This window comes from Barbus barbus (assembly GCF_936440315.1).
Source record: "Barbus barbus genome assembly, chromosome: 25".
Lineage (NCBI taxonomy): Eukaryota > Metazoa > Chordata > Actinopteri > Cypriniformes > Cyprinidae > Barbus > Barbus barbus.
Genome location: NC_136753.1, coordinates 11,629,309 through 11,653,638, shown reverse-complemented (window position 1 = coordinate 11,653,638; position 24,330 = coordinate 11,629,309). Strand labels below are relative to the sequence as shown.

The 24,330-nt window shown below is 45.8% G+C and overlaps 1 protein-coding gene across 4 annotated transcripts in view; it reads right to left on the bottom strand.

Annotated features, from left to right (window-relative positions):
- The window catches only part of LOC306845119 (endonuclease V-like), a 79,847-nt gene that overhangs the window by 9,335 nt on the left and 46,182 nt on the right, over positions 1-24,330 (bottom strand). For 2 of the 4 annotated variants that reach the window (XR_013781968.1, XM_079377710.1), the window contains exons 4-7: positions 18,501-18,540; positions 17,017-17,129; positions 1,215-1,283; positions 651-779 (exon numbers count right to left, since the gene is read on the bottom strand). Coding sequence is in view for 2 of the 4 variants with exons in the window: in XM_079377710.1 (XP_079233836.1) it covers positions 651-779; positions 1,215-1,283; positions 17,017-17,129; positions 18,501-18,540 (351 nt within the window). In the remaining 2 variants the exon portion in view is untranslated. The remainder of the gene's footprint in view (positions 1-650; positions 780-1,214; positions 1,284-17,016; positions 17,130-18,500; positions 18,541-24,330) is intronic. The other 2 variants (XR_013781969.1, XM_079377711.1) reach the window with 1 other exon arrangement.

Sequence of the window (24,330 nt, the reverse complement as noted above, 5' to 3'; positions counted from 1 at the left end):
CTGGAACGCTATCCTTTTTGAGGTATTGGAACCTGGTCCGCAGCTGACTCATCCACGGACGCCACCTCAGTGTGCTTAATGCTCAGACACATGAGGCAGTGATCGTGACCATCCGTCGGCACCAGGCAACAACCGCATCGAGAAACGCACGTGTGGAATGGTATATCTAACAGAAAATGTAGAAATGCAACATGTCTTTAAAAAGAAGCAACATCACACCCGTGCAATGCTGTTTTAGGAAGTGGCTCTTTCAGTAGTGCTGAAGCGCACAGGGGAGATGTCCGCCTGCAACACCACAGGGGTAGTGCAGCCTGTAGTGTGCACCCACTCGATGAGGAAATGAGACTACCACAATGACTCGTTCTTTCTCGAAGCAGCTTGGAGGAGCAGAACGATAAACAACCACTCGGCTCTGAAGCAAAAATCTGAGTATGCGTTGCAACTGTCACAGTCAGATGCAAATATTGTATGCCAATGTGCACTGGCTCGTTTAGTTTCACTCAAAGTAGATTGGTCTCTCTGGCAAGATTCCCAATTCGCCGGTCACCAACGTGATGTTGAAAGTGCCTGACTGAAAGGAAAGTACTGAATTGAAACAATTTTATGCAATTTCGGTTAATGCATGCTGTAGAGACATCAAGTGTGTGTACCTGTCGTATTGGTTCAGGTACTCTGTAGAGACAACAGGTGTGTGTGAGTCTGACTGCTGTATCCAGAGTGATTCGATGACCCACAGAAACATACACAGGTTTGATGCTGCTTTGGGAACTGCGGAGAGCCTGAAAAAACACAATAAAAATTTCATATATATTCACTCATACATTTCCTTCCAAACAAACTATTTACCCTAAATTTAATAAAAGAAAGCATAACCTATGAACACACACACACACACACACACACACACATATATATATACACCTTAGCACATCGTAGGTGACTACTACTCATTCCACTGATTCATACCACTGATGTCACACGGACTATTTTAACGATGTCCTTACTACATTTCAAGGCCGGTAGCAAAGCAAATATTTAAAATTTCTTACTTCTCTGTAAAAGCTTCTCTGTAAAAGCAAAACCAGGTTTATAAGGTTCTTATATAGGACAGGGATCATTTGAAAATGCTCCTCCTTTAATTTTTGATCAGTTGTAGCTAAGCTAATTAGTTAGTTGTCACTAATTAGTTTTTTAGCTTCTCTCCCCTCACTCACCTTCCCTAGAACTCTGCCTGAGGCTGTAGCCAGTGGAAAACTATCCCCACTCTTCTGTAGAGCGCTGATCTGTGTGTGTGTGTGTGTGAGAGAGAGAGAGGGGGGGGGGAGATATTGAGTTCATGAGTTACAAGGAAGTTCATGATGAGCAATCTGTTTGGAGCATTGTCCTTCTGTGAAGGTGAGAGACATTTTGATGAGTGGGTCAATCTGTCCCCACTGGAATGAACCTCTGACTCCCTCTGCTATGCAATCTGAAAAGCTGAATACTAGCTTAAACATACAGACAGGTTGTTTACATTTTGTTGTCTTGCTGAGACAGTAATATACGTTTTAAAACAAACCTTTGAAACATACAATATGGATACATTAAGGTTGATTCAGTATTGTCTGTTAAGACTTCTTAATTAATCAAAATAAAATGGAAATTAGCCATATGACTTAATGTGATTATCAAATTGTAAAATTATACTTGAAATAAATATATGGTCTGATGCCCTGGGTGCTTCAGAGTAAAGTGTGTATAGAATTAAATTTCACATGCACAGTCCATGATTAGAGTGTTTTAACTGTTTATTCAACACAATGTCATTCGATGCAATACGACCCAATGGAAAAAATATGATCGCTTTTATTTCTTTGGTTCAGACAGACAGCAAATCATAAATTAACTTATGTGTCTTTTGACTTGTAATGCCTCAAGGCCTGTTTCATAAAACAAGTTTACCAAATAGGCCAGGCTTATTTCAGTTAGTCTGACTCACTGTCAAATGATTTGCAACTTTAACAAAGATCAACCTCAGTCACTGTGGCTACTTATGCTGGAAAACTAACCTGGTTCAGGGCAGACAAACTGTCAGGCTAAGCTGAGCTCCTCTAACACTGACCAATAGGAAAGCAATGATATTACCACTGACTCTCTCACATACTATCATAGCCATGCAGCCTTTCTCTCTGGTTTTATAAGAGGTGTACCTTTAATAGTTAGAACAGATAGCATTAGAACATTACAATCTAACATTGCTCTTTAAAGCATTAACAATCACTAAACTAAAAGTTAAAATCACTAAATTAAAACTATATTTTAACTGCTATAAGAAACACACTAACTCATCTGCCATGAGGCCCAGCATCCTCTGAAATGCTTTGACGGGGCGAGCGGTGCCGCTCTGGAAGGAGGCTGCGAGCTTTTGAATGGCCAGAGCGCGTTCCGGCGCTAGCACAGCTCTCATCTGAGCTGAGTCCAAAACTGTTCCCAGAAATGACACCCGTCGGCTGGGAAACAGCGCGCTCTTGGCAAAATTGACCCTGAGCCCCAGGCATTCTAGGTGGCTGAGGAGGAGGGCTCTGTGTGAGAGTAGTTGTACCTCTGACTGGGCCAGAATGTGCCAGTTGTCGAGGTAATTGAGAATGCAGATTCCCATCTGCCTGAGAGGGGAAAGAGCCGCGTCCATGCACTTCGTAAAAGTGCGTGGGGCCAGGGACAGTCCAAAAGGAAGGACCGTGTACTGATAAGCCACTCCCTCGAAGGCGAATCTCAAGAATCGTCTGTGATGTGGGGCTATCTGGACGTGAAAGTATGCGTCTTTCAGGTCCAGGGAACAGAACCAGTCCTCTGAGCGAATTTGCGCAAGGATCTGCTTCAGTGTGATCATCCTGAACGACCTCCTCATGAGGGCGCAATTCAGGCGTCTGAGATCGAGGATGGGCCGGAGGCCGCCATCCTTCTTGGGAACGAGGAAGTAACGGCTGTAAAAGCCTGATTCGCTCTGAGCTGGAGGAACCATTTCTATGGCTCCTTTTTCCAGCAGCGTCATCACTTCTGAACGTAGAACGTGAGCGTTCTCGCCGTCTACAGAAGTGGAGACCACGCCGCTGAAGCGCGGGGGTCTGCGAGCGAATTGGAGTGAGTAACTTCGTTCTAATATCCGTATAACCCATTCTGACACTCCGGGGATGGCCTGCCAGGCCTCGGCCCGTGTGGTCAGGGGTTAAATTTGTTTCGAGGGGCAGGCCGCCTAGCGGGGACCTGAAGCTCGTGATAAGAGGGAGAGGAATGTGCTCTCTTTTGAAAATGTTTGTGTTTTATTTCCTTGCTATAACAGCGATCAGTTGTGTGGGTGCTTTTTGAAAGGGCCCAGTGTTCACAACAGTATTACCACAAACTCATTGCCATCGTAGTGGATAAGGGGAGGGGCCATCTTCACTAAAGAAGGCGAGTCGAGATCAAAGAGTGAAATGCGGGGCTGTGCTGGTGTAAATTCACTCAAGCTTGATCGCTCGAACCCTGGAGCTTGCGGTATCTTCCCCGAGATAACTGGGAGAGTAGAAACACTAGAGCAGGGGAGGCGTGGCCACCTTCATTGAAGAAAGGCACCGTGAGGCGGCAGGGACAGACTGATGCTTTCATAATGAAAGTAGCGCTGGCAGATCAAAGAGCTGCAAGAGGCACTAATCCTTAGTGTAAATACACTGGCAGATCAAAGACTGTATGCAGAGTGAAAAACGCGGGGCTATGCCAGCGCGAAAAATCACTCAAGCCTTTTTTTTTTTTTTTTTTTTATATCAGTCTCCTTCTCCGAGGTGACTGGGAGAAGAGAAACACGAGAGGCGGGGCCGCCCAGTGCAGCATGTTACAATGTGCACAGAAGGATTGAGCCACTCAATGTAATGAGAGGCGCTAATCCACACGCGCTGGCAGATCAAAGCGCTGTATGCAGAGTGAAACACACGGGCTATGCCGGCGCGAAAAAAATCACTCAAGCCTGAACGCCCAACCCCGCGATTTTACCGTCTTTTTCTCCGAGGTGACTGGGAGAAAATAAACGTGAGAGGGGGGGGGCCGCCCAGCGCAGCATTTTACAATGCGCGCAGAAGGATTGAGCCACTCAATGTAATGAGAGGCGCTAATCCACATGCGCTGGCAGATCAAACGCTGTATGCAGAGTGAAACACACGGGGCTATGCCGGCGCGAAAAATCACTCAAACCTCATTGCTCAGCCTCGCGAGCTGCTGTTCCGGTCTCCGAGGTGACTGGGAGAAGAGAAGTGGGGGAGGCGGGGCCTGCTACATAGAGGACCGCGAGCAAATGAGGGCAAAGCCCGGCTTTCGGTGAAAGCAGGCTGCCTGTGTGAGCGCCGTCTCAGTGACGCACACACATAGCTTTCCACTCCGGTCCGCCAAAGAGAATAGAGCCGCTCAATGAAGGAGGAGCTCTGATTCTCACGTGTGAATACCGGCGGATCAGAGCGCTGCAGGAAGCTCCGTGGCTCTGATGTTTCATTCTCCGAGCTTTGCTGAGAGAGGAGAAACGGGAGAGCGGAGCTGCCTCCACAGAGGCGGACAGCGAGCGGGAGAGCGAGACTCATACTCGAACGAGCATTCCGTCTCGGTAAGCGCGCAGTCAGTGCATGGGCGAGACCCAGACAGGCGGCGCGCGCTCATTGCTCTTCTGCATCGTGCAGGATTCCCTGCACGAGCCATACTCGCTGTTGCGGCATTTGCAACAACGCCGAGAAATATGCATTTTTATAGCACTCACCGGATGGCGGCAGCGAACAGACCGGGGCTTCTGTGGGGCTGGAGCGCGGTGAAAGCGGCGTCTCATCTGGCAGGAGGTCTCTGGCTCAGCTGCGAGGTGTGTCAACGGCGAGGCGGCTTCTTGGGATCAGCGAAGGCGAGATGTCGTCGCTGAAGGAGAAGAAATCTGAGGATCCTATGGCGAGACGGCCGATTATATAGCCAGATAACCCCGCCCATTCTGGCGGGATCTGGCGAGCTCTGTCGCCATAGGCTCGTGCAGCTCCGCTGCTGACACATTGGTTCGTTTTTAACATACTGCACGAACCAATGATCGTGCAGTTTCACTGCGTGATTGAATAAGGCTTCAGTAAAGGAGAAAAAAGGCTTTTTCCCATAGCGTCTTTAGCAAGACGCAGTACGAGTGGAGTATCGATAGGGAACTGAACTATCACATGGTCCTAAGTATTCAGACCCTTTGCTGTGACACTCATATATTTAACACAGGTGCTGTCCATTTCTTCGGATCATCCTTGAGATGGTTCTACACCTTCATTTGAGTCCAGCTGTGTTTGATTATACTGACTGGACTTGATTAGGAAAGCCACACACCTGTCTATATAAGACCTTACAGCTCACAGTGCATGTCAGAGCAAATGAGAATCATGAGGTCAAAGGAACTGCCTGAAGAGCTCAGAGACAGAATTGTGGCAAGGCACAGACCTGGCCAAGGTTACAAAAAAAATTCTGATGTACTTAAGGTTCCTAAGAGCACAGTGGCTTCCATAATCCTTAAATGGATGACGTTTGGGACGACCAGAACCCTTCTTAGAGCTGGCCGTCCGGCCAAACTGAGCTATCAGGGGAGAAGAGCCTTGGTGAGAGAGGTAAAGAAGAACCCAAAGATCACTGTGGCTGACCTCCAGAGATGCAGTCGGGAGATGGGAGAAAGTTGTAGAAAGTCAACCATCACTGCAGCCCTCCACCAGTCGGGGCTTTATGGCAGAGTGGCCCGACGGAAGCCTCTCCTCAGTGCAAGACACAAAAAAACACCTGAAGGACCACAAGATGGTGAGAAATAAGATTCTCTGGTCTGATGAGACCAAGATAGAACTTTTTGGCCTTAATTCTAAGCGCTATGTGTGGAGAAAACCAGGCACTGCTCATCACCTGTCCAATACAGTCCCAACAGTGAAGCATGGTGGTGGCAGCATCATGCTGTGGGGGTGTTTTTCAGCTGCAGGGACAGGACGACTGGTTGCAATCGAAGGAAAGATGAATGCGGCCAAGTACAGGGATATCCTGGACGAAAACCTTCTCCAGAGTGCTCAGGACCTAAGACTGGGCCGAAGGTTTACCTTCCAACAAGACAATGACCCTAAGCACACAGCTAAAATAACGAAGGAGTGGCTTCACAACAACTCCGTGACTGTTCTTGAATGGCCCAGCCAGAGCCCTGACTTAAACCCAATTGAGCATCTCTGGAGAGACCTAAAAATGGCTGTTCACCAATGTTTACCTTCCAACCTGACAGAACTGGAGAGGATCTGCAAGGAGGAATGGCAGAGGATCACCAAATCCAGGTGTGAAAAACTTGTTGCATCTTTCCCAAAAAGACTCATGGCTGTATTAGATCAAAAGGGTGCTTCTACTAAATATTGAGCAAAGGGTCTGAATACTTAGGACCATGTGATATTTCAGTTTTTCTTTTTTAATAAATCTCCAAAAATGTCAACAATTCTGTGTTTTTCTGTCAATATGGAGTGCTGTGTGTACATTAATGAGGAAAAAAATGAACTTAAATGATTTTAGCAAATGGCTGCAATATAACAAAGAGAGAAAAATTTAAGGGGGTCTGAATACTTTCCGTACCCACTGTATATATAAATCGGTTTTTACCGATGCATCGCGATACAAATGGCAACTTGTATCCAGTGCACACTTTTTAAAACGATGCATCCCATCGTTAACTTTTTTTGCCGATGCACCGAGTGAATCTGGGAATCTTTCCATCCCTAATACAATATAATGTGCAGCGTTGCATTGTTTTGTTTAGTTTAATGAGAGACCTGGCGTGTCCACGAAGAAGACAAAGAAACTATCCAAAAGAGACCCAGCATATTCACAGAGAGCAATAGAATTTATTTTTTTTGCTGCTTTGCACTAGTTTTTTTTTTTTGCACATTTTTAATTGTACACAACAATGCTGCAGTTTTGTTGGCAATAAAAATGAAAAAAAAAATGGCAATAATAAGAATAAGATTCCGTATTCCTCATTTTACATCAAATTGCACAAGGAATACTATCACGATCACCACCTGGAGTGCCCATGAGCTCCATCAGAGGGCACTCCACTGACTCTTGCCACTCTACCCCAGACTCCATTTCCCATGACCCTCTGCCTAGGAACCAATTTATAGACACACCCTGATAGCAATCAGGAGGACTATTTAAGCTGCACTCTATCACACTCACAATTATGAAGTACTGTTTTAGCATTGCGGACATACCAAGCCTTTTCCTTGTTTCCTTGCCTAATCTTACCTTGCCTGTGCTTTGACCCTGGACTGTATTCTTGATTTTTGCGAATGTTTGCTGCCTGCCCCAACCATTGCCTGTTTTGTGGATTACCCTTTTGTTTTGGCTTGGATGTTACTCATTGCTGGTCTTTTGATCCTGCCTGTCTTGACTACACTCTTACCCCCCCCCCCCCCCCAGCGATTGAAAGATTTGACTAAATATTTGTTAATTAATAATGTTTTCAATTCAAAAGTAAATATGCACATAATTTAGTTATTTTAATATATTTTACTATTATTTATTATAAATAAACTAATAAATAAAATCTAACTTACTAATAGGCTTTCCCAATCTTATTTGCGTAAGAATTTGGCGCGTGATGAATCTGCATTTGGCGGAGAATAGCCTATGCTTGCCTGTTGCATGCGGTTGCATGACATGAATGGATTTAGCGGGGGTTTTTATAACATACAACAACTGCAGAGGAATCTGAACCTAACCAAAATAAAGACAGATTTAGAGGGGAGGAGGGTGTATGGGGACTTTGATGTGACCGACTTGCAAGCCTACATTGGGTTGCACATTTTGTCAGGAGTGTACAAGTCAAAAGGAGAAGCAACAGCAAGCCTTTGAAATGCTGACACTGGAAGGTCAATATTTCCAGCCACCATGTCTCTAAAGACATTCCATTACCAGCCATTATCCTTTCTTTACAATCCAGTCCCCCACATCACTGTGGATGAATGTCTGGTTCCATTTCATGACTGCTGTCCCTTCAAACAATATATGCCAAGCAAACCAGCCAAATATGGCATAAAAATATGGGCCGCATGTGAAGCACTGTTCATTTATGCCTGGATTATGCAGGTGTATACTGGTAAATCCCCTGGACAAATCTCAGTTTGTTACCTGTATAAAAAACACCTGTCCACAGAAGCAATCAATCAATCAGATTCCAAACTCTCCACCATGGCCAAGACCAAAGAGCTGTCCAAGGATGTCAGGGACAAGACTGTAGACCTACGCAAGGCTGGAATGGGCTACAAAACCATCGCCAAGCAGTTTGGTGAGAAGGTGACAACAGTTTGTGAGATTATTCGCAAATGGAAGAAACACAAAATAACAGTTAATCACCCTCGGACTGGGGCTCCATGCAAGATCTCACCTTGTGGAGTTTCAGTGATCATGAGAATGGTGAGGAATCAGCCCAGAACTACACGGGAGGATCTTGTCAATGATCTCAAGGCTGCTGGGACCATAGTCACTGACCAATTGGTAACACACTACGCCATGAAGGACTGAAATCCTGCAGTGCCCGCAAGGTCCCCCTGCTCAAGAAAGCACATGTACAGGCCCGTCTGAAGTTTGCCGATGATTCAGAGGAGAACTGAGTGAAGGTGTTGTGGTCAGATGAGACCAAAATCGAGCTCTTTGGCATCAACTCAACTCGCCGTGTTTGGAGGAGGAGGAATGCTGCCTATGACCCCAAGAACACCATCCCCACTGTCAAACATGGTGGTGGAAACATTATGCTTTGGGGGTGTTTTCCTGCTAAGAGAGGATCTTGGAGAGGATCTGCAAAGAGGAGTGGGACAAAATCCCTCCTGAGATGTGTGCAAACCTGGTGGCCAACTACAAGAAACGTCTGACCTCTGTGATTGCCAACAAGAGTTTTGCCACCAAGTACTAAATCATGTTTTGCGAAGGGGTCAAATACTTATAAATTGTATTTCATGTTGCCTTGTTGTCTGTTTCCTGAACTTCTGCCTATGTATCTTGGATTAACCCTTTGCCTGCTGTTTCTGTCTCTGTTTACTCCTCGCCTGGACTATTGCTCATGTTATTGGATTACCACTCATGTCAAGCCCTCTGGATATTGTTCGTCCATCGTATACCCATGCTAGCCCTAGGAATATTCTTTGCCTTGTCTGTAATTTACTTGTGTTATTTGACCCTTGCCTGTTTCTTGACCACGCCTTTGTAAATAAAGCCTTGCATATGGATCCGCACGTCAACAATTTGTGCCTGCAAATACACTGCTCAAAAAATTAAAGGAACACTTAAATCACAGGTTGGATTTCAATGAATGAAAAATTTGTAGCAACACTCCAATCAGTAAGGTCGAAACAGGATTTTAAATCCTGCTCTGCTTCATTAGTACATCTTTTAACAGACCTTAATACAGGTTTAGCTGATTTCAGTTTCTGCCTGTAAGTCGGTATCAGATGAACCAAACAGTGGTCAGAGAGTCCTAAAGCTGCTTGTGGGACAGAGTGATATGCTGACAGTAATATATTACTGTCTCTGGTGGGGCATGTAACATGCTGTCTGAATTTTGGCAGTTCACGGGAGAGATTTTCTTTATTAAAGTCCCCGCGAATGATTAAAACAGAGTCCGGGTGTTGTTGTTCTGTCTCTGTGATCTGATCAGCGAGTTTCTGTAAAGCTGAGCTCACGTGCGCTTGCGGTGGAATGCAAACACTCACGAGAATGAACGAGTAAATCTCCCGCGGCGAGTAGAAAGGCTTACAGTTAATAAAAATCGCTTCTAGATCGGGACAGCACATCTTCTTTAACACTGAATGCAGATGGCGCCGCTCATGGCAGCCTCTGTGGTGTGTTCCGCAGTTGTTTTTACGTTTTTGTTAGATTGTCCCGTCTTTAGTTTGTAGCGGGCTGAAGAATCACACGACAGGTAAGAGTGCAATAAATGCCCCGGAGGGTGTGTTTATTGTACAAAGGTGAAGGAGTGTGGGTGCTAACGGGTCCGGTGCTCTCAAGCCGTGCAGAGTGTTCCGTGTCGTGGTCCGTCAGTGCTGGTTGTGGGGTGACGTGGTGCTCCAGGTGGCGGGCGGATCGGTCACTAGCTGCTGTCTGGTTGGGCACAAGAAGGACACAAGCGTTAGACACCATTCGTTGGGAGACGATACTCACAAGCCTGTGTTTCAGAGAGGCTTTTGTAGCCCTCTGTTAATGAGTGTCAGCTGTGTGAGTGTCAGCCCATGATGATTGTAGGCAGGTGTTCCTCCTCCGTTTCCAGGGCGACGCTGATAGGTGCTCGGGACACTCCTCACACTCCCCCCCCCTAAGCGACGTCCTGGTCCTGCGAGAAGGGGGAGAGACGGGGAACGAGGGAGGGGTTACCCTTGACAGACCTACGAAAGCTGTCCACAGCCGCGAGAGTCCATCAGCGTTGGCATTGGCGGTCCCAGCCCGATGACGCACGTCAAAGTGGAAGTCCTGGAGCGCCAGGAACCAGCGAGTCACTCGGGCGTTGGTCTCCTTGGCCCGGGCCATCCACTGTAAAGGGGCATGGTCAGTAAAAAGAGTGAATTTTCTGCCGAGGAGGTAATACCTTAGCTCCAGGACTGCCCACTTGACGGCCAACGCTTCTTTCTCCACCGTGGCATAGCGTTGTTCGGTCGGGGACAGCTTTCGGCTGATGTACAACACCGGGTGTTCCTCACCGTCCGCAACCTGGGAAAGGACCGCTCCCAACCCGGTGTTGGAGGCGTCCGTCTGTAGCAAGAAGGGGCGGTTAAAGTCCGGTGCGCGCAACACTGGCTCCGAAGTGAGTGCTGCCTTCAGCCGATGGAAAGCTTCTTCCTCCGTGGGACCCCAGGAAACCTTCTCCGGCCGCCCCTTCTTGGTTAGGTCTGTCAGGGGAGCTGCTAAGGAGGAGAAGTTAGGAATAAAGCAGCGGTAGTAGCCCGCCAAACCCAAAAAAGCTCGTACCTTTGTTTTTGAGGTGGGCCGTGAGAATCGCTGCCACTTTCTTCTCCTGAGGTCTAATCAGTCCACGGCCCACCTGGAAGCCGAGGTATTTGGCTTCAGGGAGAGCCAGGTGACATTTTTTTGGGTTGGCGGTAAGTCCAGCCCGACGCAGCTCTAAAAGCACCCTCCGTAGCCGCTCCAGATGGTCTTCCCAGGTCTCCGAGTGAACCACGACGTCATCCAGGTAGGCAGCCGCATATTCCTGGTGGGGCCTCAGCAGGATATCCATCATCCTCTGGAACGTCGCGGGTGCCCCGTGAAGCCCGAAGGCGAGAACCCGGTACTGCCAGTGCCCAGATGGAGTGGAAAAGGCTGTCTTTGGCTTGGCTTGCTGCGTCAGTGGGACCTGCCAATATCCCTTTGTGAGGTCCAGAGTGGAGATAAACCGGGCTCTCCCCAGACGATCCAGGAGCTCGTCGACTCGTGGCATGGGGTAGCCATCAAACTCGGAGACCTCGTTGAGCCGGCGGAAGTCGTTACAAAAACGGAGGGTGCCATCTGGTTTCGGAACCATTACGATGGGGCTGGACCAAGGGCTGCGGGATGGCTCGATTACTCCTAACCTCAACATCTCCTGTACCTCCTCCTCGATGGCGTGTCGCCGAGCCTCAGGAATCCGGTAGGGACGCTGCCTGACGACGGTCCCAGGTGGTGTGCGCACGTCGTGCTCGAGGACGTTAGTCCGCCCGGGGAGTGAGGAGAACACATCCGAGAACTGACCGACCAGATGTTGAAGCTCCGTCTTCTGGGCGGCCGAGAGGTGGGAGCTGATATCCACAACCACGGGATTTGTGGCCACCAACGCTGAGAGCTGGGTCCTAGTCCCGACCCAACGTTTCAGGAGATTGATGTGATACAGTTGGTCTTCTTTCCTCCTTCCTGGTTGGCGCACGCGGTAGGTAACCGGCCCCACTTTCTCGGTTACCGTATACGGACCCTGCCACTGGGCGAGGAATTTGCAGGCGGCGGTCGGGACTAGAACAAGCACGTGGTCTCCCGGCTGGAACTCCCGTGGTTGGGCCGCCCGATCGTAGCGACGTTTTTGAGCTTCTTGGGCCTTGGCGAGGTGCTCTTTGACGAGGGGCATCACTCGGTCGATCTTCTCCCTCATGTCCCGGACGTGCTCAATGGTGGACCGATGGGCCGCGGGCTGCTGCTCCCAGGCCTCCTTGGCAACGTCGAGCAGGCCCCGGGGTTGACGGCCGAACAGGAGCTCAAAGGGAGTGAAACCGGTGGAGGCCTGGGGAACCTCCCGTATGCCGAAAAGGACATACGGAAGCATCCGGTCCCAATCTCGGCGATCATCAGCAGCCACGCGACGGAGCATCTGCTTCAACGTCTGGTTGAATCTTTCGACCAGCCCATCGGTCTGCGGATGGTACACTGTTGTGTGCAGATGTTTCACTTTGAGGAGGCGGCAAAGGTCGGCCATCAACCGGGACATGAAGGGGGTGCCCTGGTCGGTCAGGATCTCCTTGGGGATGCCGACCCGGCTACAAAGTAGGAAGAGTTCCTGAGCAATTGCTTTCGAGGTGGCTTTTCGAAGGGGGATGGCTTCAGGGTAGCGGGTCGCGTAATCCACGATGACGAGGATGTGTTCGTGGCCCCGGGCAGACTTAGGCAGCGGTCCCACCAGATCCATCCCTATTCGCTCGAAGGGCACCTCGATTATGGGCAGCGGAATCAACGGCGAGGGGGGAGGGGTCCGTGGTGCCGTCCGCTGACACACCGGGCACGCCTGGCAGAACCGTTTCACCTCCGTATCCAGCCCAGGCCAGTGGAAACGGTCCCTTATCCTTTGGATGGTGTTCTGCGCCCCCAGGTGACCAGCCATCGGATGGGCGTGGGCCAGCTCCATTATGGTCTCTGTTTTAGAACGTGGCACCACCAAGAGTCGTACTTCCTCCCCCCTTCGCTGGGCAACGCAGTACAGCAGGCCATTCTGGACCACAAAGTGAGGGGTCGGGTGCGGTGGTGGCTGAGTTTCCTTCCCTTCAACCACTCTCACTTGGGCCCAGCAGTGTTTTAGCCGATCATCCCCGAGTTGCTCCTTTGCGAACGTTCCCCCTCCCCTGGCCTGTTGAAACACATCATAGAAGAGGTTAGCGGACTGGGAGGGGGACTCACCGTCTCTGGCGCTATCGGTCGTCATCAGGGCTGGCTGCTGTCGTCGGGGACGTCAGCTTGGCTTCCCTCGTCGGCGGTTCCCGGCTGGGCTGGCAGGCTGCGTAACGGTGGCGAGCAGTTGGTCGAACCCCGGAAAGTCACGGCCGAGGAGGACGGGCACGGCCAGATCCTTAATAACCCCCACCTCTATGGGCCAAGTGCCTGGGCTAGCCGTGATGGAGACTTGTCGAGCTGGAACATGGCGGGTATCTCCGTGTACGCAGGTGATGGGAATCCGGGCCTTGGTGCCTGTCCTCGGTGGGACCACTGTTGGCTGGACTAAACTCACGGCACTCCCGGAGTCCAGCAAGGCCTGGTATGTTCGCCCGTTGATCTTTACCCTCGCCTGCGGGGCTCCCGGCGGCAGCTCCTGGTGAACTACGCAACCTGCCAGCCAGGTACGATCAACCGAACGAGGAGGATCGGTGGGCATTGGTTCATCCTGAATGCCGGGAACCGCGGGCCTGCTGACTGAGCGTTGGGTGCCCTCCGGCGCGCGTCGCTCCTGGAACACCCTCCGGGGAAAAGGCGGCGCTCGCTCCCCAGCCTCCCGTCGCTGCGTTGCTTCTGCCAGCTCAATCGCCTCCACTAGGTCCCCGGTGGTTTGCGGGTTCCGCATGCCGGCCGCCTGCCGAAGAGAGCGGGGAAGGGCCCGGAGAAAACGGTCCACCACCACCCGCTCGGCCACTTGAGCGGCGCTAGGATCTCCAGACAACAACCAGTGTTGGGAGAGGCGAGATAGTTCAGCCGCCTGGGCGCGGGCTGGCAACCAGCTGTTATATTCCCAGGCGTGGAACAGTTGGGCTGCTGCAATGGGGGACAGTCCCACACGGGCCAGGATCCCTTTACGCAGCTCGTCATATGACTCCATTGCGTTGGTTGGCAGGGAGAAGTAAGCCTGCTGCGATTCGCCAGTCAATAGCGGCGCCAGGACCCGCGCCCACTCCTCTCGCGGCCAGTCCTCCCGCGTCGCGATGGCCTCAAACATCTGGAGGTAATGCTCAACATCATCGTGGGCCGTCATCTTCGGCAGGAGCTGGGTGGCTTGAACTCGGGGGTCGGGCAGCGGAACCCGCTGGGCAGCAGAAACGCGCAGAGCGGCAATCTCACGCTCCGCCTCTCCCTGTCGAGCGGCCATGTGTTCAACGATCTGCTGTTGACGTATACTCACTTCAGTGAGGTGTTTTAACAACTCTTCCATGGCTGGGGAGTAGCTGCCGCCTGTGAGTGACTGGGTGAAACACAAGGAAAAGAGAAAAAATTTAGTTGGGGATGTCGTGACAGTCGGTGATTCTTCAGCAATCTGCCTGCATTCTCCACAAGTGTAGCGGGCTGAAGAATCACACGACAGGTAAGAGTGCAATAAATGCCCCGGAGGGTGTGTTTATTGTACAAAGGTGAAGGAGTGTGGGTGCTAACGGGTCCGGTGCTCTCAAGCCGTGCAGAGTGTTCCGTGTCGTGGTCCGTCAGTGCTGGTTGTGGGGTGACGTGGTGCTCCAGGTGGCGGGCGGATCGGTCACTAGCTGCTGTCTGGTTGGGCACAAGAAGGACACAAGCGTTAGACACCATTCGTTGGGAGACGATACTCACAAGCCTGTGTTTCAGAGAGGCTTTTGTAGCCCTCTGTTAATGATTGTCAGCTGTGACCGATCAGCCCATGATGATTGTAGGCAGGTGTTCCTCCTCCGTTTCCAGGGCGACGCTGATAGGTGCTCGGGACACTCCTCACAAGTTATATCCCTGCAATCAGTTTCACCAGAGACGAATTGCTGGACATTCGGCAGTACACACCACCCAATATTTCACCGGTTTTCGACTATTCTGATGTTTTGCTGGACATTGCAGTTGGCGGAGCAACGGTGCTGATCAAACGCTTCAGGACACGCAGATGGGGGAAACGAGCCGGCATGCTCATGAAGCTCAGACAGCACGGATTCCGAACGGTGCTGCCTAGCATCCATCTGGCGAATCTCCGCTCTCTACGCAACAAAATGGATGAACTCCTTCTGCTCTCCTGGACAAATAAGGATTTTTCAAACTCTGCTGCTCTGTGTTTCACGGAAACCTGGCTGAATGATGCCATTCTGGACAGCGTGTTAAGTCTGCCGGGTATGTTAAATGTTAAATGAGAATTAAAATAATTCCAAGATATTTCTGTTACGTGCAGTGCTTGTGGACAGAAAAGGCGCTCGACGAAAGGATAAACAAAAAGGATCTTTTAATAAACAGCTCCAACCCACTTAAGACAATATGTTAACTTAAGATCCGACAAACACTGAGGGAGAACTGAGGACTTATAAAGAGCAGGGAACAAACGAGGAAACAAGATGATTAAATCAAACACAGGTGATGGGGATCATTAATTAACAGAACTAGGACAGGAACTAAAACAGGAAGAACCAAATATGTGCAAAAAGGAAACTAAACAGAAACAGATACGTTACAATTTCAAATCTGGTACAATTTGTAATTTTTCACCATTAACTAATATATCCAGTTTGACCTCCTCAGTCTTTTTAATTTTAAAATACATACAGGCACTTTTCCGAACATTTAAAGTTAAGCAGCACCAAACCAATCTAAAATTTTTGTCATTGCAATGGATAATTTTTGTGCTACCTGTTCTTTTGTTTTGTCATGTACATAAATCACAGTGTCATCTGCGTACATTTGAATATGTACATCAGGACAAACATCATGCAAACATGGAAAATCATTCAAATACAAACTAAAGAGTAAGGGCCCTAGGGTTGACCCCTGAGGAACCCCTGTAGAACAATCTCAGAAGATATGTGTCTTAATCCGGGTATAATGTTTCCTTGATGTAAGATAAGACTCAATCCATTTTATTGTATCTTCCGAGAAATTAAAGAATGATAATTTAGATAAGATATTATGATTTAGTGTATTGAATGCCTTTTGTAAATCAAGGAATACAACACTCACAACCCCACCCTTGTCTAATTTTGACCAAATTTTCTCAATAAAATAATGCTGTTTACGAAACCCAAATTGCATAGGACACAATAAATTATTTTGTGTATCTAAGAAATTCACAATTTGCTCAGTTACTACTTTTTCTACTATTTTAGATTGTCTAATTGATAAATTCTCAAAATGAGTAATTGGTGCTAGAAAAATATCCCTATTATTTTTTTTAAAAGTTACAGTCTAAACCATCTATATCTTCGAAGTAATTATTAAATACATCTGCAATTTCATCTGGTTTATGAATTATACTTCCTTTAAAATCCAATTCTAAACATTTATTATATGATTTAATGTCTTTCTTCATCAATTTCTTAATAGTTTGCCATACCCATGCCTCATTTAAAATATTAATAAAAAACTGTGCCTTAGCCTGCCATACTGTCTTAACTACCTTATTTCTTAAACTATTAAAAAGAAGTCGATCCTGTTGCAAACCAGATTTTATAGCTTTTTTTAAAGCAGTATCACGCTTTTTCATAAACATCCAAATTCCCCACGGTTAGTATTACCGTTTCATATTATAATTATCATTAAAACCGTATTCGATTACCACGATTTGAACAACTCGCGATAAATAAATACTGTCCAGCATAAAGCGCAGTCTACTGGTGAAATCAGGCATTATGAGGACTAGCAAAAAATATACATTATATTCAGAATTATATAGTTGTTTATTATCATCTTTAAACATTTAAACTGTAAAAATGAATTTGGTCACAAGCACATGAAAGGATTGCAGGCACAGCCATGTCTATCTTGCACATTTTAGAAACAAACAGTTTGAAAAGACGATAGATATAACATTCATTGGCATTTAGATGTGACTCTGACCTGCAACTGGTGCTCCTCACTTCTCACCACTCCCTCAACATGCAGAAGGTTCTTGGCCACACCCACACAGGGCAGATCTGACAGAACACCAAGATGACAGGCCAAACCAAACTCTATGAAAATCAAAGACAGAGAGAGTCAGAGACAGAGAGGACTAGGGCTGGGTATCGAGTTCGATACTTTTTAGGCACCGACCGAATTGCCACCGAGTATCGAAAAACGTCTTGTCGTTCGGTACCAAATTTCGATACCTAAGGGGTTAATCTCATCACCGTCAGTGAGCCAATAATCCTGCAGCACTAGGTGTGTTTGACTAGAAGTGGCGCGGCGCTGATAGATCAGTGTTTGATATCCACGAGAGCGTTTCGAAAGCGCACGGAACAGTCCGCTCTCTATATCGTGCGGTTTGTTTACTAAACACAGACTGAAGCTCGCGGTGATTTAAGCGTCTGCCGCCTAACTAAATGAGGACATAAACACATGAACAACATCTCCAGAACTGCTGTGAGAGTCACTTCATGAGCATTTTACCGTTTGATTCGAGTACAACTAGCGTCATATCATATACACACAGAGAACTGTAAAGGTATTCCCGGAAACCCGTCAAAATAAAAGTTCGGTTTAACTTGGAAGACACTGCGGCAGAAATATATTAATATTGTTCAGCGGACAGTACATACTGCTACTACTAGGCTACTATTAAAATTATTAAAACTTTATTATTATTTTTTTTTTTAGAAATTATCACACAACAGTTATTCCATTTTTTTTATTTTAATAGTAAACCCCCTTTGTTTGCCAAAATAAATAAACTTTGATTTTCAATAATTTAAAGAAATTAAATTAATGTTTTATGTCTTCATTTGAAAACCAGATACAGAACACAGAATTTCTGAGGAAAAATAAAACCTTTCATTAGGCTATTTTAAGAATAAATTTAAATAAACTAAGTTGTTTTTATGCATTCAAATAATTAGACATACTACACCAGAATTTAATAACAATAAAACATATGGTGAAAGAAAATAAAAAACCCACTTATGAAAGTGGATGAAGATTTTAAATTTCTTGAAGTCTTTAACAACCTAGAAGTGATGATGTGTTTTAAAATGAACACGCACTAATGTAAACGTAGCCTAACAGATGTGTAAACTGAAAACAATTTGAACTTTATTAAAATTATTTATTTATTTATTGTGTTGGATATATTTTGTTCCTTTGTGCAGTGGCTCAGGAGATGAGGCTTTGAGTCTGTATAAATATCAACATTAAAAAATAGTTTTTTGAGATAATGTAATCTTATTAAAACTGATTTCATAAAACTGGTATCGAAAAAAGTATCGTTCAGGAACCGGTATCAAACTCAAGGTATCGGTATCGGTACCGGTATCGAAAATTTTTGAACGATACCCAGCCCTAGAGAGGACTGCCTTTTGGGTTCTTGTAAATGATCTGATTTAGTCAGCAGATACTGCATCACTCACCCCGATAGTGGAATAGTCCATTTCCATCCACAAATAGCACCTTCAAAGGAAAACGAAAAAGCACTTCAAAAGGTGAAATCTTTCTTTAAAAAGTGTTAAAAGGATAGTTACCCCAAAAACAAAAATTCTGTCATCTCATTCTCACCCACATGTTGTTTCAAACCTATAAGACTTTGGTTAATCTTCAGAACACAAAATAAAATGTTTTTAATGAAACCTGAAATGCTTCTGTCCCTCTACTAAAAGTCTAGGTAACTAAAATTGTCATAAAGGCGTTGCAAAAAATGTATCATACGTGATGTGCCCCATGTATGTGTGTTGATCATATTTTATATGTAAATAAAAGCCAGAATTATTATTATTTTTTAATTATTTTAGTTTTTAAAAATTTAAATGATTCTTTTCTTTCTTTTTAAACTATCTATTTTAATTTAAACAGTGTGTAGCGCCCCCTACCTGTTTTTGAATTATATAGTGTGTTTTATTGGTTCAGTAAATACAGTATATGCCTACAGAAATGTTGAAGTTAGGTCCCTCTGATGTCACTTAATTAAGTTATTCTATGTTAGAAAGCTATTTAGAATTAAAATCTATACTCACACTAGATTAGAATGTCCACAATGAACTCTTTTGAAAGAATAAAACTCTTAGATAAGTAACAAAATATAAAGAATTTAATAATTAAATAAATGAGTTTGATATTATGAGGTATTCAAACAATCACATTGACTTTAAATCTGACCAAATTTAACACCAAAAAGACAATATACGAGGTGAGAGACTTGCTAAAATTAGTTTCTGTCAAAAACCCTCAAAATGAATCAAACAGATTAACACACTGGAATGAAAGGTACAAAACTACTCACTTTGAGTATCAAAATATCACTATGAACATTCACAGTTTTTATGTGCGCTGAATAACTCATTATGAACAAATAGTAAACGCTGTGGGCCCACACACACTTACACTAGTCATTCACAACCCACCCCATAGCAGGCCTGAATCGTAGCTTGAGATCGTGGTGGTCAGGGAACTGAAAAAATTGGCCCCTTCACTCTCCTGAGCACAAACAAATCAAACAAAGGTACCTCAATTCTGCAAGTGGCGATACATAAATCTTGAAATCCTGCAGTAGGCCTCACGCAGCTCTCTCTCTCTCTCGTCAGTTGACGTAACACACCTCCCACACAGCCAGAGGAACCCCAAATACCCATAACGCTATCTGGTTCTCAAGGACTCCATCGTACAGGAAACAAAACGCTTAAAGTTTTCTTTCAGTCCCTTATAAACCTCTCATGCTTAAGTTCAAGTTCAAGTTCAAGTTGAGCTTTATTGTCATTCCGCTACATCTGGGGACATACAGTGGAACGAAATGTCGTGTTTCAGGAGGTAGGGGTTTGCATGGGGTTTCAGAGGAGGGCGGGGTGATTTGAGTTCAGGGTTCTCACAGCCTGGGGGAAAAAGCTGTTGAGCAGTCTGGCAGAGCGGGCTCTGATGCTCCGGTACCGTCTTCCTGATGGAAGGAGCTGGAAGAGACTGTGGGAGGGATGGGTGGAGTCCTTCACGATGCTGTTGGTTTTGCTGGAGCATCGTGTAAGGAAAATGTCCAGGATGGAGGGGAGAGGGGCACCGATGATCTTTGCAGCTATGTTCACTGTCCGCTGGAGGGTCTTGCGGTCAGCAGCACTGCAGTTCCCGTACCAGACAGTGATGCAGCTGGTCAGCACACTCTCAATGGTGCCTCTGTAGAATGTGGTGGGGATGGGTGGAGGGAGACTTGCTCTTTTCAGCCAGCAGAGAAAGTGTAGGCACTGTTGTGCCTTTTTGGAGAGTGACATGGTGTTGGTGGTCCAGGTGAGATCCTCTGTGATGTGCACCCCTAGGAATTTAGTGCTGCTGACTCTCTCCACAGTCGAGCTGTCGATGGTCAGTGGGGGGTGGTCAACGGAGTTTCTCCTGAAGTCCATCACAACCTCCTTTGTCTTCTCCACATGTCTTGTCCACATGAGATTCCTTCCCTACACTTTAATGGTGACTTTAGGCTCAGTGTAATTGCTTATTTGAGCACAATGAGTACACTGTGCCATAGGGTGGCACCACACGTTGTTACAGGATTTCCTTGCTGGATTTTCCCCACCCTCTACCTTTATGACCATCGCGCTATGAACTAGGGTTAAAGGTCGATTAGTGGGTCAGCCTAGACTATAATAGCTCAATCTGACTACAGGTCTTATGTTTCTTTTGGGGCGGGAAGGAACAGAAACAGATTCTTCCAGTGCCACACACTCTGGCCTTTGCTGTGTCTCAACCCTATCTGGGTGGTAATGCTACAGGTCATCCTCTTCACTTTAGAGTTATTCTTTAATTCACCCCATGTCGGCAGCCATATCACCCTGCAGCCCAAGTCTGGTTACCCACTGAAGCAAAGCAGGGTTGAGCCTGGTCAATACCTGGATGTCAGACCTGCTGGGAAAACTAGGTTGGTGCTGGAAGAGATGTTAGTGAGACCAGCAGGAGGTGCTCACCCTGCAGTCTGCATGGGTCCTAATGCCCCAGTACAGTGATGGGGACACTATACTGTCAAAAAAAAGCACCGTCTTTCAGATTAGACGTTAAACTGAGGTCCTTACTCTCTGTGGTCATTTCCTTCGAAAAAGAGTAGGGGTGTAAACCCAGCATCCTGGCCAAATTTGCCCATTGGCCTCTGACCATCACGGCCTCCTAGTCATCCCCATACACTGATTGGCTGCATCACTGTCTCCTCTCCACCAATAAGCTGGTGTGTGGTGGGCGTTCTGGTGCAATATGGCTATTGTCGCATCATCCAGGTGGATGCTGCACATTGGTGGTGGATGAGGAGACTCCCCTCTCCCATATAAAGCGCTTTGAGTACCCAGAAAAGCGTTATATAAATGTAACAAATTATTATTTGTATTATTATTACTTCCTGTCACGGCCACATTCCATTAGGGCTGCAACGATTCCTCGAGTAACTCGATTACAAAAAATTATCGAGGCAAATTCCTCTGCCTCGAAGCCTCTTTTTAATAATTTTAAAGCTTACATCACGTTCTTTCGCAATTATTATTTTTTGTATGACACAACGCGCTTACGTCACCCAAAAAGCGTAAGGAGACGCAAGTCGTTAGCGGTGTTTTGATTTGAGAGCGCGGGCAGCAAAATGGAAGATGGGAGCGGTAACAATGAGCAAAGAGAAGACTCAAACAAGAGAAAACGACAGAAAATGTCCAAGGTTTGGGATAATTTCAAATTGAAAAGTAAAGAGAACGCCGTGGTGTGTGTATATTGCAAGATCGAGCTAGCATACCACAACAGCACGTTGTCCATGCTACAGCATCTAAACAGAAAGCATCCACTCTACTCAAAGACCGGAGGACCATCACCCGACCCGAGACAAGGTAATAAATTCAATGTAGCGTTAAATCAATGTGATTGCTAGTCGAGAGGAAGGCTGTTAAATAATGTACGTTAATTATGTAAGGGATAAACCACAACGGCCAATGCAATTTAATGAAAATATACCGCACGACGTTGTGATGTCTGATGCGGTCACGACGTGCCGTGGAGGTGTGGTAAATTTTCATAGAATTGCACTGGCCGTCATGGTTTATCCCTTACATAATAAACGTACATTATTTAACAGCTGTGGTATAAGGCAACTAACCAATGGAAATAATTTACTGTCAAAAAAGTTGTGAATGGCTTTTACGATGAAACATACTATATACTTTCAGGGCTAGATTACAGCATGACCCATACACAAAATAAATATATTTGAAATATGTTTTCACAATATATCTGAAATATATTTTTTGGAATATATGCAAATATTCGAAATTGGCCCAATAAATATATTTTAGTTATATTTCAGAATATATTTAAAAATGATAAATATAAGTGAACAACAATGCAAATATATTTCAGATATATTGTGAAAACATATTTCAAACATATTTCTTTTGTGTATGGGGAAACCTGTTGTGCATTTTAATAAGCTAAATTGCTTTTCCTCTTTTTCTCCCTCTCAGCACTTCACAACGGAGCACTTCACAACGGAGTATGGACAGCTTTGTTCGCCCAGCTCAGTCATGCACTGTTCAAATGTTGAAGTTTGAATAAATTTTTTTTTTTTTGAGAAATAAAAGCCAAATGCTTGATCATTTTACAGCCACATCATTTTCGTTATGCATTATTTGTTTTGGTTGTTTAAAAACACAAAAAAAGTTTTTATCCGATTACTCGATTAATCGATCGATTAAGTGCTAGATTAATCGATTACTAAAAGAATCGATAGCTGCAGCCCTACATTCCATTTTCCACATTGCTTCTTCTCCTCTGTTTTCTCTCCATATATCTTGTCCTGGTCTCTGGCGGCGCAGACACTTTCTTGGATTCTCCAGGATCAGACAACCTCACATTGTCCCCAACAGATAAGAGATGGTCTCGGAGTGAAGTTCTCACACTTCCCATACCTGATTCGGGTTTCAGGCGATACACAGGTAAATTGTTTAACTTTTCCACCACCCAGATAAGGAACAGAATTCCAATTGTCACCAAGTTTGTTCTTTCCCGTCAAGCCCAGATCTTGTTGTCTTAGCCATTTTATTCCTCTTAACCATTTTAATTTGTGTATGTCTTTAAGTGACTCTGGGTCTGCCTGTCATATGACTCATTACATGACAGGAAACAGGAACTAAACAGCATATAGGAGGCAGCATGACAAACAATCAGGATTTACCATTCCAGCATCTCACTTTTATTGGATTATCGCTTTCTTTGGATTGCATATAAACTTTTACATTGGAATTTACAGCATGCTGGATTTCTTAAGGACTGTTTTAACGGTATAGACCTGAAAGACTGTAATTTTAACAGCCTAGGATTTCTAGTTTTATTGTGTTTTAAGTATTGTTGTTTTAAGTTCCCTGTGAATATTGTAAATACACTTATTCTTTCTATGTCTGCTGTCATCACATCATTTTAAACACTCAAAGATCTCACACAGTTTAATCTGACCCCATTTTAAACCCATGAAATTCGACTGATAATGCACATCATTATAAGCCTCTCTTCCGAGCAGAAGATAATAAGGTGAGTACCCAGTTGTATCGTTCTTAGTAAAGTTGTAAACGTATACTAATCAGTTAATTGTTGACTCCATCTGCTTTTTTCCACAGGATTCAGAGTCCTGAGCGTGGAAAACAGCTTTCAGTAGAACCTTTCAGGCTGGGGGTCCCCTTGTGAATGATAGGGAGACGTTCTGGATTTTCAGATTCCCAGCATACTCAGCAGTTCATTTCTGAGACCACTCTCAAAATCTCTTCCCTGATTGGAGTGAATACGGGAGGGTAAGCCATAGTAAACAAATAATTTGTCTCACAGTATTTTGGCCACAGTCAAAGCATTTTGGTCATTGGCTGTGAACACTTGAGCGTAGCATGTGAAGTGGTCGGTTACCATGAGGACAGGCTCAATGGATAAGAAGTCAATACATTCTAGTTTGAATGGCCCACTGCTGGCCAGGTGGCTCAGAATCAAGCTCATTGAAGGAAACTGAATAGATAGACTGTTCACTAGAGGTATCTTTGGTAATGACAGAGTTAACAGGGCATACAGAAAATTCATTTAAAGCTTCCATGGCAGTGACAGGCAAGATAGACAGTTCAAACTCAGACACATTAGTAGAGACGAGACAGACAGGCAGTTCACGATCATTTACCTTGGCTAGTTCAGAACAGAGTGATAGTTCAGAGATGGCCTCCTCGGCCGGTTCGGAGCAGGGCAAAGGTTAAAAAAAAGCAAAAAGCA